Source organism: Chaetodon trifascialis, chromosome 1 (assembly GCF_039877785.1).
Source record: "Chaetodon trifascialis isolate fChaTrf1 chromosome 1, fChaTrf1.hap1, whole genome shotgun sequence".
NCBI classification, from domain to species: domain Eukaryota; kingdom Metazoa; phylum Chordata; class Actinopteri; order Chaetodontiformes; family Chaetodontidae; genus Chaetodon; species Chaetodon trifascialis.
In genome coordinates, this window is record NC_092056.1 from 6,830,934 (window position 1) to 6,847,790 (window position 16,857).

Here is a 16,857-nt window from a genome sequence, read left to right on the forward strand (position 1 = left end):
CAACAGACCAGAATACAAGAGTCAAAGAGCACAAGAGACACAAATTCACAAAACTGTAGCGAATCCCTCAGTTTTTATGAGATTTTGATACCTGAACCACCCAGAACTTACTCTGACAGTAATTAGAAGACAATACATTTTCTTTGGACATTTTTAAGCTTTCAAGTAACTGACCCGACTTTCTGACCCTCAAGCATAGGCAAACATGATTCGAGATTCTTTGTTTTCACTTTTGGCAGTACACTGAAAGGGATGCAGACTTCTGCAGAAGGTTCAATAGCATTCCAGTGCTTTTATGATAAGCTGTAGCCTGTTAGTGCAAAGCCTGTGAGTGAAAACTTCAGGCTGGCCAAAAAGCTGTGTAAGCAATGTCAGGAGCTTCACTAATTGAAGAAAGAGCATTGGACTTAGTGCTGGCCTAGGACCTAGCCTGTCTGTCCTTGTTGCGTTTGAGATAGGAAGACCACACAACTGCATCCACAGGACTTGTGTTTCTCTTACACTGTCGTCTTCACAGATGATCGAAGCACCTTACTAAGATGGCCTTAGCCAAATGAAACAAAGAAAAAGACCAAAAAAGGCTCCTTCATTTTTCTGACAGGGACTGAAAGGATTTAAATGTGGTTGTGATGATTTTTGAGACAAATTATGGTTTCTGTCAAAAAGGTTGGTAATAATTGAATCCCTAAGGGTGTTTTCACTGAAGCCATCATACAAAGGCATGATTTACATTGTCACTGACTCACTAATCATGGGTGGTTATTAAAAGATAAATATGTGTGTCTGTGTTTTATGTCTTTGATATAAAGATTTGAAGATTTGTTGAATAACTGAATTATAAGTTACTGTTATGTTATGTAAAACATATGTACATAGTACCTGCCTCAGCACCTTTACGGCACAGCAGACCCATGAAAGAAACAAGTCAGAAATTTGTCATGTGCCAGTGCAGTACCCTTCAACTTGGCCCCAAATGGAAACCAAATGAACATAAAAGGCACTTCATATTCATTGGTGGGGACAGAGCTGACCAAAGGAATATTTAAATGTACTGTGTCTGCCAAACTGACTCACTCAGTTCAATGAATGATCCTCTGGGAATTGTGTTTTGAATGTGTTTTTCCCTTACTTACTGACTTTTATGAGAGCCAAATATATAGTGCTGGGCTAGTGTAAAGAGAAAATGAGTGAACTGGAGTAGGGTAGCAGTTTTTATTTTTCTGTCTCTACTAATGCTACATAATGGAGGAACATTTTTATCAGACCTTGACAAAGCATATGGGGCAAAAGTTATATCTTTCTCCTGTCGGATACATGTTTGATGAGAAGCTGCTTGCTATGTTTCCAGTAATTACTTCTTCATTTAAGGTTCTATTAGATTGCAAAGGTCCACTTAACTATTACCATATGTTAAGCCTTTGTACTGCTGTCATTGACTCAATGTGAGTGTGTTGTTTTCCAGACGTGTGTGGTGAATGTGTATGAGAGCAAAGAAAAGAGACAGATACACAGTGACAAAGGGAGAGAAATAAAGAAAGAAGCTATATGTATGTCTGGTTACTAGGTTTGGTGCTTATTGCAAATGGGAGCAACACTAAACCCTGAATCACGAATATAGTAAATCTCCCTCGTTAATTGCAGTATCTATTACCTTTATAAATCAAACTATTTATAACTCAAGAACAGGGTTACCAAAACCATGCAAAAAGCAGGAAGTGAGCTTATGCAGTGTTTTAAAAATTAAATTATAACAGCATTAAATTCAGAAGCATCTCTCCTTGACACACACTGATATGAATCATGGTCTGGTGAAGGCTAGGAGGGATGGGGGCTTTTTTTCCATCAGACAACTCCGTAAATCTGCCCCAATGACCGGCAGGTGAAAAAATAGAGCAAATGAGAGGCTCTGGGAAGGGAAACGTAGCTTGAGAGGAGACTTGATGAATTTAAAACCAGTGGAAAAGAGAAGGCGAGACTGGAGCGATATATTTGTGAGTGAATAAACTGTGGAATTGTCTACTCATGGTTGAGCTATGCATCACCTAGACAAAGAGGCACTCAGTCATGAAGACTCCTCAGTGGGTGCTTCTATGAAGTACATAAGACTGACTGATTAGAACCTCAATCACTCACTTCCACTTGCTCTCATCCTTCCTATTTCTGTTGACCTCTACCAGCTGCTTTGCTCGCCTCTATCCATTTTTTCATGGCCCTACTCATTCCCCTCCCCTCTTCTTCATCTTCTTCATTTTGCTTCAGATAGAGGAAGTGGTTTGTGTGCAGACTGTGGCTGGCTGGAACACTGTGCTGTGCACTGGGGAAGCCGAAATTTGAGCCCCTGTGCATTAAATGTTCCACTAGAGCAAGAATTTCTGTGAGGGGAAATCATGCGGTGGGCCAGTGTTAAAGCATCTGAGGGGGGGGGGGGGGGGGACAGAGAGAGAGAGAGAGAGAGAGACAGAGAGAGAGACAGAGAGAGAGGAGGAGCTGGGTGTAGTAAAGGGGGGGTTACTGTTCATGTCTCTAAATAAGAACTTGGCTATTCTGGTGGTTGAGATGGTTTTGGTGCATGCCATATACTGTAGTTCGGGATTAAAATCTGACCACATACCTTTGTTGTATATGTGAGTTCTTCCTCCTCCATCCTTCTTATCTCCCTCTCTCTTCCTCCCTCTGCTGTCAGCTGGCCACCAAAGCAAAAAAAACGGAAAAAAAAACAAAAACAAAAAAAACAGCAGAAATTAGTTACAGAGCAAATTGTACACAGTATGTGTATGAGTGTCTTCTCAGGACACAGAAACACAGCGCCTCCTGTGGAAAGGCTTCAGTCCAGAACATATTTTGCTGTGTTTAACTTTAATCCATTGCAATGTTGTTTAACAGCTGCTGAGTGCTTGTTGTCAGGGCTTACCTCAGCCTGTAAAGGCAGCTCGAAGAACACCTGAGGAGATTAAAAGTTTAAAAGAACTTATAGAACTGCATGCAAACATACCACTTTGTCAAATTATAGCCATAATTGAAACTGCATATAGCTTCAATTAAGGTCAAAAGAAAAATAGTCACTGACTAATAGTACACTTCAGTTTTTGACATGCATGGGATGTTTCAACCCTGCATGTCAAGTTTACCTCTAGCATAAAATTGTTTTTAACACTGCAGTTTTTAAGCTGCCTATGCAAACAGCCTTGTCTGCAAGATTAGTCATGTGAATGACTGTTAGTATAATGTGGTTTCTAAATGGTGAGCCAGCTGAGGGGCCAAAGCACAAGGGTCCCTAGGTGAACTTTCAGATTTTTCTACTGGTTTGTGCAGCCTTTCCAGTTTTCTATGACACGTAGTCAGTTTATGATAGTGACACAGCGGTTGGCTCCATAAGTTTAATATGTTATGTCTTTTGTTATAGTCTTCTGCTGAGTAGACTGAATAAATAATGACTTATAAAATGCTATTTCACACTTGACTTAAGAGTGAGAATGAATCATGAGGGATTCCACTGAGCACTGATGTGCATTAACAGGATTAATAAAACAATGAAGGGAATCCACGTAAAAAATATTTAAGAAAATGTGAGGCCTGCTGGCAGATTCAGGTTTTTTGAAAACTAACTACACATCTTATTGCTGCCAATTGTTATCTGATGTGTTGCAATTATAGGCTTAGTCAGCTGTGGAGAGCTCCGATGCTGGTTTAACACAACCTGTGAGCTACTAGTGGGACAAGAATTAAAAGAATAATTTCTCAACCACTAAAGAGCATAATAGATCAGTTTTAGAAGCTTGCAAAGCCTCCAGTGACCAGTGATACAGTCTATAGATGAATGTAATTGGTATTAATTTTTGTATAAATATTCCTACATGTGTACAAGCATGTTGTGAGGGGTGGATATGGAGTGGCTTCCATGTGCTGTAAACATAAAAGTTGTGAAAATGTAGTAAATGATGAAGTAAAGTGATTTTTTTTTCTTTTTCTTTCTTTCTTTTTTTTTTTTTTTTTTACATTTTACAGTTATCTCGTTACAGCCTTTCATTTGTAGCCTGTACACCTTCGTTTGTCTGGGAAGGTTTACCAAGCCAGCCTGAGAGCTGAGTGATGTGAATTACACATAAACTTCATAAATCTGTAAACAACCATCAGCCAGATTACAATTAATTTAAAGCCACTTCCTAAAAGGTTCTGGTGAGTTTGGTAACCTAACTTTTGGACATTTAACTTTAAGAAACTACATGCAGTGCACTTACATACAATTCCTCTCAGTTTATTGGGAATCAATTTACTTGAGCAAAAAAATAACTCTCTATTACCTAGTACATAAAGCCCTGTCTAATAGCTGACTGACGTGACATCTTAAGAGGCACGCTCTCAGTACAACACTGGTTTTGGCATAATATGTATAACAAGTCACATAAGCTTTCTAGGTTTATAGTTTAGCAATCCTTAAAATATGATCATAGCTTGTGTGGCTTAGCTTGTTAGCTAGCTAGCTTAATAAATGAAACAGCATTTCATTAAATGTTAGACAGTACTGGAGGGAAAAACATTATATTTCTCTACTCAGCCCTAGTTAAGGCTTCTCTTGTAATTGTTTTTGTACGTTTGAGACTTTTTCATTGATGGTTAATTTTAATGATGAAGTCAGGTAAGCAAAGATAAACAAGACTCAGACAGGCAACACTTACCTCTGTTTTCAAGATATTTCCAGATTGTTTTAAGTCTCTTCTCTCTACCTGGAGCAAGAAAAGTATATACTTTAGTTGCTGGGCAGAATAACTGAAAACTTGTTTCTTTTCACTGATGTGTCGCCAGGAAAATGTAATTTCCGGTCGCCATCTTTCTTTAAAGATGATCGCCACTGGTTGCTAGGAGGGCGGAGCTCCAACCGTGCGCGAGACTGTGACTGGCTGGCTAACGTTACTCTCAGCGAACATTTGTTAAAATGGTTGGAAAGCCAAATGCCTCCACCAGCACTTCAGGATTATCTTCACCATGACGCTCAGAGAACCATGTCACAGGTTAGTTAGTGATATACATAAAAAACACATCCTTGCTAACCAAAACAGTCAATTGACCATAGCCATGATAACAGCAACAGTAGTGTCGTGTCAGCTCAAGCTAAAGAATGTCACACTCAGCGTGAGCAGTAGGCAGTGCGATTAATTAGCATCCGCCGGTTAGCCATCATTACAGTAGCTGCATTGCTAGATAACGTACTTGTGGCGGATTTACCGTCTATACCACGATATACGTTACTTTTATGTTACATTATGTTACTAGCTAGTCACATTAAGTTCACCTTAATGACAGTGTCACAAAACTCACCTGATACATGCCAAGCTATGAAATGTCTTTAAAACAACCAATTGTAAAATGAACAAATGTTACTGACAGTTTCTAAAAATTCATTTTGCTTATGCTGATCTCTCACAGAAAGATGCCAAACTAGCTTAATCTCTCCACTTATTAATTATTAAATAATGAATGAGGCCCATGAATTAGTCGACCTAAGAAAAAGTTTATATCCAAAGGAATGTTAATGTTTCATTTTCTTTATTCATCAGTACACGTTGCTCAATTCACATTCAATACTCATTAGATGTTACAAAGCTTATTTTTCCCTAAGCAAATCTGGTAAAATGTAAGTTGTCATGTTCCAAGTGGACAGAATTCACAGTAGCCAATCTCAGAGTTCTGATTGCTGACTAACTTCAGATCTTTCATTGAGTGTTGTTCTTACAGTATTGGGTTTAATGAAATCTATATTTCATATATTCATTTCAATATGTACATTTAAATCACATTTACATTGTTTCTTTATCAGAATGGTCATGATGATGGTGATTTTGTTTGATCTCTTTTTCATGTAGAATTGAAACTTGCAGCTCATTTATAAATGAAGAGTGTGAAAATTCAAAACAGGTGACCATCTTATGGGGCTAGAACAGTGACTTTAAAATTTTGGCATGGAAAAATATAATTTGCCATTGAAAAAGGAAACATTGTCATTGAAACTCTTGTGTTGGAAAAAGTGGTATTGGCACTGAAAAATGTTCCACTGAAAAATAAAACACAGACAATAAGAATTATTTGACTCATACATTTGAAGCCCTTTAGTGTACAAACTTGTTGAAAATAAGTCTTCCAGAAGTATTGGAAAATAAGCAAATTTCAAAGCCAAAGGGCCTAGAGGTAGTATCATGATTTTACCACACGATGGCGGCAAACTGTTATATATGGTGGACTCCCCCAGGTTACACAGCTGTCAGAGCCAGAATAGTAAACAAGGAAATGAAATTCCTAATGCAAAACAGACCCGCCATAATTCACTGGAGCAGAAGGGAATGATGGATTTAAAGTAAACTGCTAAGGCAGACAGTGGCCACTGTTGTTTATTATTCCGTTTATCAAAATGAATGTTGTTGACATCCATATATGTTGACTTTTGCAATGAAAGATTAAAACTTCTCCCTCCTCCATTTTCTTTTAATAGATGTCTGGTGGAACAAATGAGACATGGTGGCTCCTCCTGGTCTGCAGGTTCCTGTACTTGCCACCTCCACCCAGTGGATGATGTCTGTTCCTCCCACACCTTTGATGTAAATTAGAAAGATTACGTACTTCAAACGTCCTGAAGAATTAAGCTTCACTGGGTCATTGTTGGCACCACATGTAGGTTTCACACTAGCTTATACTCATGCAGGTTTTAGAAATGATGACCTTGCTTGTGTTCTCCTTATTTGAATTTGCTGAAATACTATAATTATTGAGGTTGTAATGAAAATGCTTTCAAGAAAAAAATGATTCTAGGATTATCAATGCATTTATTGTAAAACATTAATCCCTCATAGTATGTGTTTCTTATAATGAAGTACAACCTGTCATATTACTATTTAAGCTTTGGCAGGCAGTAATACATGTTCAGTGTGTGCAGCACACAAGTACAATCAGACATTGACAGACTGGATATTTTCTCTTATAGATTTTGAAGACTATCCCTGCCCCCCTCCTCCCATCCTAACATGCACACAGACACAGGAAATACTATTGTTCCAGACAGGAAATGCTGAAAGCTGGGCCTCAGATGATACTCCCAAAGACTGAGATTGAGGAGCAATGTGACCACTGAATGACAATATGGGTGAGTCTGATAAAACCACATTTAAGACAGAAAACCATAATGACCTGTTTGCAATGGACAATTTTTATCATGCCACTCAATGTGTATGTCTTTGTGACCTTTACTCCAGCATGTGCTGACACTCAGAGTATTCACACACACACACACACACACACAAAACAAAAAAACACACATGTATCTACATGTGGATGCACAAAACAAAGCCAGTATTGTGGGTTGCAGCCACTAGAGAAGAATCTCACACATCTATGGGAGGTTAAGCCATGGTAACTGAGTTGGAATCTTGGCTTGTCTCTAACATCCCTCTATTTACACAATTAGTATGACAAAGATGTGTTGCTCTGTGAGTGTGGGTTCCTTTGTGCTCTGCTACTTGCGTCCTGACAAAGAAAACGTAAAGTATTCAAATATAATGATACCATAAATATTCTGATTTCTTTGAGAAATTCATCTAGATTTGAGACTTACAAGAGCAGAACTGTTAAATTTGAGATTAGAAAGGTCAAAAGTTTGGATGTACAGTAAGTGCACAATTACAGTTTGCATTAGCATGAGTGTGTCAGTATCATGACATGTAAAAAAAGTCATTAGTGACAGTGATGTATGTCACAATATAACAAATGTACCCAAAGTGAAGTCAAATGAATCATTAGCATTAAGTGTTCAACTCAATTTAAAATCATATGCGTAAAACAAAAGCTTGAATAAGTGATTTTGTTAATTTGGTGAAGTAATGCACAATAGTATGATTGTTAGTAATTAGTCATCATAATTTGATTCCGCAGAAAGTTGCTCAACAATAACCCTGAATTTTTAACATAAACATAGTGTACAGCTTCACAACTTTTAGCTTGTGTATACATATAAATATTTGTGTGTGTCCGTGTGCATGTGCCTCAGTCTCAACATTGTTTAGAAATAACTAGATTCAGTGTAGTTTGGACTTAACTAGGTGCAGAAATCAAAGATGTTCTTGTCTCCTCCCATCAATGCCTGTGTCACTCACATGCACGCGCGCACACACACATACACACCGGATGACGTTCGGCTAGCCCCATGCCTGAGTAGCAGACTGCGACACAGCGTCCAACCCCCTCCCTCCCTTCCTCTCTCTGTTTCTGCAGTCCTCTCCTGTCCCAGGCAGCATTGCACTCGCCTCCTCTTGCAGCCTGGCTGACTGCTCATCAATAAGCTGTATTAGCCCATCACTAATCATATTGCGAGAGACACAGAGTGAGAGAGTAGGGCAGCCAGACTTTGTGTGCATCATCAGTGTGTGTGTGTTTGCGTGTGTGCAGTCGGGGAGGGAGGAGGGAGGGGTGTATCCTAGCGAGGAGCTTTTCCCTGTTGTAGTAACCAACCGCACGCCGACTGCCAGCCATTACTTCACTGCAGCAGCAATCAGCCCCTCTGTACTTAGTGAGCCAGACACACTAACCTGTCTGTCCCCTCCTCCTTTCTCCCTCTCTCTGCATATTCAGCAGAGCTGCCCTCCTCTCCTCCTCATCACTCTGCCACTCCTGCGGCGTTGCTCTCTGCTTGAAGGGGACACTGGCCTGCTCCTCACCCACTGATTCTGCATGACTGTCACAAAGGTAAGACTGCTTTGGATGGGGAACAACTTTCAGCATGTCACCTGTGATCTGGGCTCGGGGTTGGATTGGACTGTGAAGGTTATTTCAGTTGTTATTCTCGTGTGTTTGTGTCTGTTTGTCTGCGGAGGAGTGAAGATGAGTTTTTGAGTAGTGTTGGAGTTGCCAGGTAGCGCAAGGTTATCAGGATGCTGCTGCTGCCTGAGGATGTGTGTTAATGTGTATGACTGTGTTGCCATTAGAAATGCAGCCTGGTTACGATAAGACCAAAATCATATTCTGTGATTACATTCTCTAATCTGCAGCATATTACAGGCAACAATTAATTCTGGCTATGAGAAAGTCATTCTTTTTATCTATGCTGGAGCTATATAAACTTTATTTAGATGAGATTCAGAGAAGAAATTAAATGTCAGGCCTGGCATTTGAAGGCTAAACTGTTTCTTTTAGGTGCTGTAATTTTGTATAAGACTCCCTTTCAAACTCCGTTATCGTACTGTATTTGCAGGACAGATACGTAGTGTTGGTGAGAGAGTTTGCCACATTTGGTTGTTTAAGGTTTTGCTCATTTGTATCAATAAGAATATGACAACTGGTAATCACGTCCCTATTGAATTGGTGTTTTGTTTACAAGCAGCTTCAGGGAGTAAAGCTCATCCTCTAAAGCCCCACTGTGGCGTCGAAAAGTAATGATTTATAATACTAATTAACACAAAGATTGCCATTACAGTATGCAAATTCTGGTTTACAGCGGATTTCTAAACACGCGGAAACATAACTTGGGTGTTTTGGTATTTGGAAGCTTCAGTATGCTTCAGACATATTGTCCTTGAGATGGATTGTTCCCCATTTGTACGTAACTTTAGACAAAAGCAGATGAATCAATGTAACTGAAAAAACTGTTAAAACTGTCACATGATGGGGTCTCAGCCCCGACCAAGGGATGTAAAGCTGGTTCCCACAAGGCAAACCACTAAATTTCAGGGTTAAGACATGGTCTTCGGTTAATGTTAGGGTTCAGATAGTTCGAGATGGTTAAGATTATGGTACTGCAATTCTTCTGGGAATGGATATAAGTCAATGCAGGGTCCTCTGAAGTGACAGCAACAAATATGCGTGTGTTTGTATATGTATGTTGCTGTGTGTTTGTGTCCACTTGAACAGCTATCTTTGTGAGAACCAATTTGATTTTTGGATGTTTGTAGTGAGGACATTTTTGGAAACTGAGGACATTTTGGCTGGTCCTCTCTTTTGGGCAGACCTTTAAAGGGCTGTTTGAGAGTTCAGACCTGCTTTTAAGGGTTAGGCTAGAATTAGGTTTAGGTTAGGGTTGGGGTTAGGCATTTAGTTGTGATGGTTAGGGTAAGGGGCTGGGGAAGGCATTATGTCAGTTGGCGTTCTCATAAGATAAAACTACAAACGTATGTGTGTGTTTGTGTGTGTGTATTATCATTCTCAAGATGATCTTAGAGTAGTCGTCGCAGACGGCTTGGGTGACTGTTTACATGCACTCAAGTGCACTGGTGGTCGTAGTCTGTGCTTAACGCGGTTAGTTGATCCTCTTAATCAATTAACCGAGGGTGAGAGAGCAACAGAGAGAGGCAGAGAGAGGCAGAGAGAGAGACAGCAGGAGACACACAGAGAGAGGAAATTAGCACACCTACTCTCATGTAGAGAATTAACCTGGACCAAAATAGATGACCTACTGTAGACACAGGACAATGGCCTATTTACTCACACTTATTGTCACACACCTGCAATTTCCACACAAAGGTTCTGTAAATACAGAAGGGTGTAGTTTTTTACTCCTAGCCTGCAGTCTATTAACACAAAACCACACAAATTCACAGACGATGCTTTCAAAGTACAATTTTTCCTCCTGTGTGTGAGAGATTGTGTGGGAGGTATGTGTGCTGCTGCGTAGGTGGACGCTCTCCACTATGAGAACTGAAAGAGGAAAAAGGTCAGGTGCTCATGTGTTGGCACTCAGCCAAATCCTAAATCTGACTGTAGACCAGGACAAAGGTATAGAAGTGAATTCTAATGAATATACCCATGATTGTTTTTGTCTTTGCCTGCATTTTGATTCCTACTTGCAAATATGGAAATGAGATGAGGAGGAATGAGTGAAGAAAAAAAAAGCAAAGACTAAAACATGGTTTGACATTTCTGTGAAAAAGGTATGAAAGCACATTACCCAGTGGTATCTAAAAGATGATGAGTGTGTGGGAGAAGCAGAGAGTCTAGGGAGCTGTTTTCATGGCTATGCCTGCCAAAAGCAGAGAAGTCACCTTGGGAGGGATACAGGACAAGAGCTTCTATGCTGACAGGGCTAAACAGCCTTCTCCCCCTCAGCACACAGATACAGACTGACAATATTCTGGAGAGACGGTCCCTGAAATGCCTGCTTAGTATCAGACCAAGACTGGCATGGTCTGGCCTGACCTCAGACATTACAGTACATATTTCAAATTATTATAATCAGGTAATTTGCACATGTAGCATAAGCATGACAACAGTGTCATCTCTTTAAATTAGCCTTTGTGTCCGCATAATTTTTTATGTTGTGTAGGCTTCTTGGCACCAGTACAGTGCATTTATAGGAGCAGTATTGCCACTTGGATTATCTGCGTAGACTCATTAGCACATCTGCACACCTGATTAATCCAAAACTCAATTAAAAGCTCAGGGGAAGAGTTGTCAGATAAGGCTCAAAGTGGAGTTTCTTTGGTGGGATTTATTAAGTTACAAGCTGCTTTTTTGCTGTGAAAAATTTAGCATCAACAACCCTTTAAGTGGGACAAAAGTAGAAATAGAATATTGATGCATCATCAGCATTTCAAATATTTCACATTTACAAATCAGGTCATGTGCTTTCTGACATAGACAACCTGGGCTGGTAACACACTTAACAGACTAATCGTGTGCTTATAGTTTAGAGAAACTCCATCTACATGTTGATGTTGATGTCTTCAGACACCCTCACCTGGGCAACCCAACTGTTAGGGTTAAATGGTTATCGGTTCACATAAGTGGTGGTCTTGGATATGTTTGTTGTGTTTGTTGAGCCTGTTGTGTTGCTGACTTTGCATGTGGGTGGGTGGGTTAGTGGGTGCCTTCAGGACTGGCCAGGGGTCCGGCAAAATTGAGCATATCATAATTTTATTGTGCATTTTTAATCTACAGGTACATTAACTGTGTTATATATTATGCTTTTAAACATATCAAAATGAAAGAAAAAGTACTAAATATCAAAATCTTTGTATTAAAAACAGTACTATTTAATATGCAATGGTCGCTGGTTGTTATAGTAACACAGAGCACTCCAAAAAATGCTGATATTATCTCAATCCTGAACAGAGTCTGACTGGACTGAATCTGAGCCGACCAACAAAGCTAAAATCAGACTTCACACTATTCAGTTAATGTAGAGGTTTTGACTGCTGGTGGAAGACGGATTTGCATCATTGTCCAGTAGCACATCGCAAATGTCACATATCAGCAATCTGGTTCTCTTGTATCTGGTACTCATGAAAACAGGACCAGAAACCGGCTTTTTGCATATTTAATTTGTGTGTGTGTGTGTGTGTGTGTAACATAAAGAAATCCTGCTGACCAGAAACAGATAGAAATGTGACAGTGTCAAATCTATGTATGTCTGTCACTGTGATAGATAGATCATCAAAAGAAGGGAGAAGCTAGCATTCACTCCTCATTGAAAATGGGTCATTGCATGTTTAAATCCATGGCCTTTGCTTTCAAACATGGCCTTACTGGACTGAGACCTCTGTGAAATGGAAACATAAGCTCTTTAGCTTTTTAACACCAACAATTTAGTCTGCTGGCAATAATTTCTTTGAACCTGGAGGTTTATCCCATATTGCCGCCAAATATCATAATACCTCAAATTGAGCACCATAATACGATTTGTAAAATACCTGAGGCTAATGCATTCCCTAAACTGCTGCATGATTTTATTCTTCAGGTTTATCTGTACAATCATGTCAAATGCTGTCATTTTTAACTCTCCTGAGGAGGAGGAGATGGATGAGGCATATCTTACTGGAGTTTTCATTAATCTATATATACAAAATACTCCAAAATACAAATTAATGTTTTAGAAATATCTAAAAAAGACCAGACTGGTGTTTTGCAGGTTTTAGCCCTAAGACTTACATATTGTTTGCACATTGTTTTTGCAGTTCTGATAAATTTTGAAAGTATGTTTATTGTGAACATTTGATTCCATTAATTTCCTTTGCAAATAGTCTTGGGGAATACAGTACCTGAAACTGACGTGAGCTTCAGTAGTTGATAAGTTACAGGGAATTTGTCTTGTTTTATTTTTGTCAGTCACCTTAGCATTGTGTGGAAATGCTGTCAAAAAGCCTTTTGAGCTTTGCTCTGACTCATCTGCAGAATATTCATATTCTGCTCTTGTGATGTGAAAATAAGTAAATTATTATCAAATAAATAAATTTGCCTTGTCTTTGCCTATTATAATGAACTTAAAAGAATATGTTTTACTTCAGTGAGAATCTCAGTGCTGCATACAGCATGCTACTCTCACTCGTGTAGAAGAAAACTGCCAACACAGCTAGCACATCAGGGCACGGCATGGGATCATTATTACTATATCTGGACTCTCTGTTCTCATTTGCTTTGTTATTGCATGTCCGTCTGTGTGTGTTAGAGTGTGTGGACGTGGGTGGGAGGGCACAAATGTGAGTTGGCAGACACATTACAGTATGTGTAGGTGGGTGGATAACTTCCATCACTACTACTAAATCTGTACGGAGTGTTGAGGTCCTGTGATATCGGCAAAAGAACAGACCTGTTTATCTGCTGTCTTTTGACCTGAAACTTACTCAACTCATGTGAATGTGTGTCTTACATCCTCAAGACTGTTTGACTTTATCTCAAAGAAGGCTAATGAAACCCTGCAGCTCGCAGCTGCTCCCTTCCATAAGATACAAGTGTGAAGAACAAACCCATACAGTAAAACTACTCAGCCTTCAGTTTGTTCAATAAAGACCACTTCAGTGTCCTCCAACAACACAGGGGGCAACAGAGGCTAGCCCTAGCATTGATCGTTGCCCTGAGCTACCTTCCTGTCAGTTTTAGTTTTGCTTTCAGTCCACGCGGCTCAAGGGAGAGGCATAATGGCCACAGTGGGATTTCTCTGTGCAAGAAACTGACCTCTCCAGAAGGCTGAGGTCAACCAGTCCTCTGTCTGCCAAATGACCTCCAGCCAGAGACGTTGGGGAATAAAAGCACAGGGGGACTGAATTCTGTTTCATATTCAAAGCAATTTAACAAACTATTGAGCTGTCCCGTAAAGCATAACGGCAAGCTGCTGGCATAGGAAGAGTTGTTCAGAACACTTGGACTGTTCTTTTGAATACCCCTTTGATTAGAAAGCTGTGATTTGCACGGCAACCCCTTAAAATGGTCCAGTTGTTTTTGGTTGGATACCACAGAAAGAGCAGTGTGCCAGGCCTGGGAAGGGGGCTGGGGAGACGGACAGAGGGACACTGAGGGACGAGAAGAGTGACTGAGATGAGGAGGGGGAGGACTGGCCTTTGGAGTACCCCTTTTTTGTTCCTTTAGACACCAGCAAAAATGCTCCCCAGCTAACACTAAAGGGAGTCCGGGTGGTGATAAATGATTGTCTATTCCCAGAGGGTAAATGCACACAAACCCACACACACACACACACACACACTCTCTCGCGCTGTCACACACACACACACACACGCACACACACACACACACACACACACACACACACACACATACTTATGTGTTTATTACTACACATGAGAGGACCCTTTATAGCTTCATTCATTTTCTGGCTCATAATTCTAACCATAAGCATCTGCACTGCACCCCTGACCTCACTGTAATCCTATTTTTACTTTAACCCTCAAACTAAAAGCCTAGCCCTCAAATAAGATTTTGCAAATGCTTTTACCCAATCAGACACACCCCTGAATCAGTGCATTGAAAGGTCAGACTTAGGCATTGTTTCTTTAGTTGAACCCTGATGAAGACCTGCTAAGATCAAAACTGGTCAGTTTATTTTAGTTGTTTCAAGAACAAACCATCTAACTAAAAACATACTCCTGCTCGTCTCGGCATGAGTGCCTAAAATTTGTTCTTATGCAAATTTGAAGATTTGATGAGCAGCACTGCAAATTGCCCTCACTTTGCCAAAAAAATCTGGGTGCTGTTAGGTCTCAAGCTCTGCCTCCATGAAGACAAAAGTACAAGAACACACTTGCATGTATATACTTGTTTCTCTCGAGCAGAAGCTTTATATTTAACCATACTGACGTGAATTCTATATAATTCAAAATAGCCTTCCAGCTGTGTTAAGTGTGTTTGCAATTATATATCTGCAAACACCCCAATTATGAAGGAGGCCCACGCTGCTCTGATGTCAGGCGCACATGTGTGGTTGGAAAGACGTCTGAAAGCCATTTTCAGAGTGTTTATGGTACAGCTTCTGCTATTAACTGTAAGGCTGTTAAGACCCTCATAGTATTAAATGATTCAAGTTGTTTTTAAGATATGAATGCTCTGACAAATCATCGTGACTATTTTGTTTCACTTTTATATGCTTTTATTGTGATTTCAAGTGTCCAGTCAAAATTGTACCGCTGCACACATTTACACACAAATCCAGGTCCATCCACACTTTAACTGTCGAAATTCTTTACTTGTGCCGCCTCGCCCACCATAAATCTTAATTGAGTCTGATTTAGACCACTGGCCATTTGTCAAGCTTAATGTTTACCCGCACACTCTCTCACACACACAGACACACAGACAACCACATTAAACTGAGGCCTAAATCGCCAACCTAGCAACCCAAAACGTGCTATTCCTGGAGTAGGAAGTCTACACAGCAGCTTAGCAGATTAAGAATACTAAATCCAGAATTAAGCTTTTTGTTTCTCATATTTATTCTAAATGGAGCCGATAAAAGAATTAACAAGGGGAGAGCAAGTGTGTGTGTGTGTGTGTGTGTGTGTGTGTGTGTGTGTGTGTGTGTGTGTGTGTGTGTGTGTGTGTGTGTGTGTGTGTGTGTGTGTGTGTGTGTGTGAGTGAGAAAAGGGGGACAGACAAAAAGTGTGAGAGAAAAAAAAACAGAAAAAAAGGGAAATAGTTGTGAGAAAGCCACAGAAAAGCATTCACTGCAGGAAGACATTCAGATCTCATGAGCTCATTGCCCATCAGAAAGCTTCCTTACCCTGCTTGGTGTGTGTGTGTGTGTGTGTGTGTGTGTGTGTGTGTGTGTGTGTGTGTGTGTGTGTGTGTGTGTGTGTGTGTGTGTGTGTGTGTGTGTGTGTGTGTGTGTGTGTGTGTGTGTGTGTGTGTGACTGTCTAACTGTACTTTTCAAATCTGTGTGAAGAGCCTGTAGTGTGTTTCCAATAGCGCTGGGAAGCCCTTCTTTCCTTGTGTCACTGCATGAATCATTCCACTGCGAATGCATTCACACAATCCAGACGCTCACAGAGTAGGTGACTTTCTCACCAAAGTATGACTTGAATTCATTGCGAAACTGCACAGAGGAAAGCTTTGTTGCGGCTTTTGTTGGATAGAAGTGTTCATTTTTGGATTCCCCTTTGGGAGGTTGCTGGAATAAAAGAGGATGGAATCATGTGAAATTATTTGTGAACGTCCTACAGAGGAAATAGACACAGGAGAGAGTGGCCATTACCACCATCCCCTTTCCCCTCCAGCTGAGATTATGTGCACATCCCATGGAATCTGTGTGCGTGTGTTTGTGTGTGCAGTCTATACAATCAGGACATAGGATGTGCTTCCTGTTTGTGGGCCTGGGGTCAAGGCAACAAGTGCATTGAAACAGATGTGGGTTTTACTTTGAGTGTGTGTGATTGTGTGGAAGGGGTGGATGGGTGGTGAAAAGTATTTTGTGCACTGTAAAATTCCCATCGTCTGGTTTTCAACACTTAAGTGTGAGCAAGGTGAGCTGATAATTTAATTCCAAAGAATTTTTTTTCAAGAATTTCGTAGAAAATTTGTTTGCATTCAGGAAAACTTATCTATCTCATACTGTTAATGCATTTTTACAGCATATGTACGACGAAACTGGTGGTAAGGCT

At 40.2% G+C, this 16,857-nt stretch overlaps 1 protein-coding gene across 1 annotated transcript in view; it reads left to right on the top strand.

Moving 5' to 3' along the window:
* The first annotated feature begins 8,246 nt into the window (after positions 1-8,246).
* Positions 8,247-16,857, top strand: part of coro2ba (coronin, actin binding protein, 2Ba) — a 44,564-nt gene continuing 35,953 nt past the window's right edge. Inside the window, exon 1 of the mRNA XM_070969756.1 lies at positions 8,247-8,727. Coding sequence (XP_070825857.1) covers positions 8,713-8,727 — 15 coding nt within the window. The 5' untranslated portion in view covers positions 8,247-8,712. The remainder of the gene's footprint in view (positions 8,728-16,857) is intronic.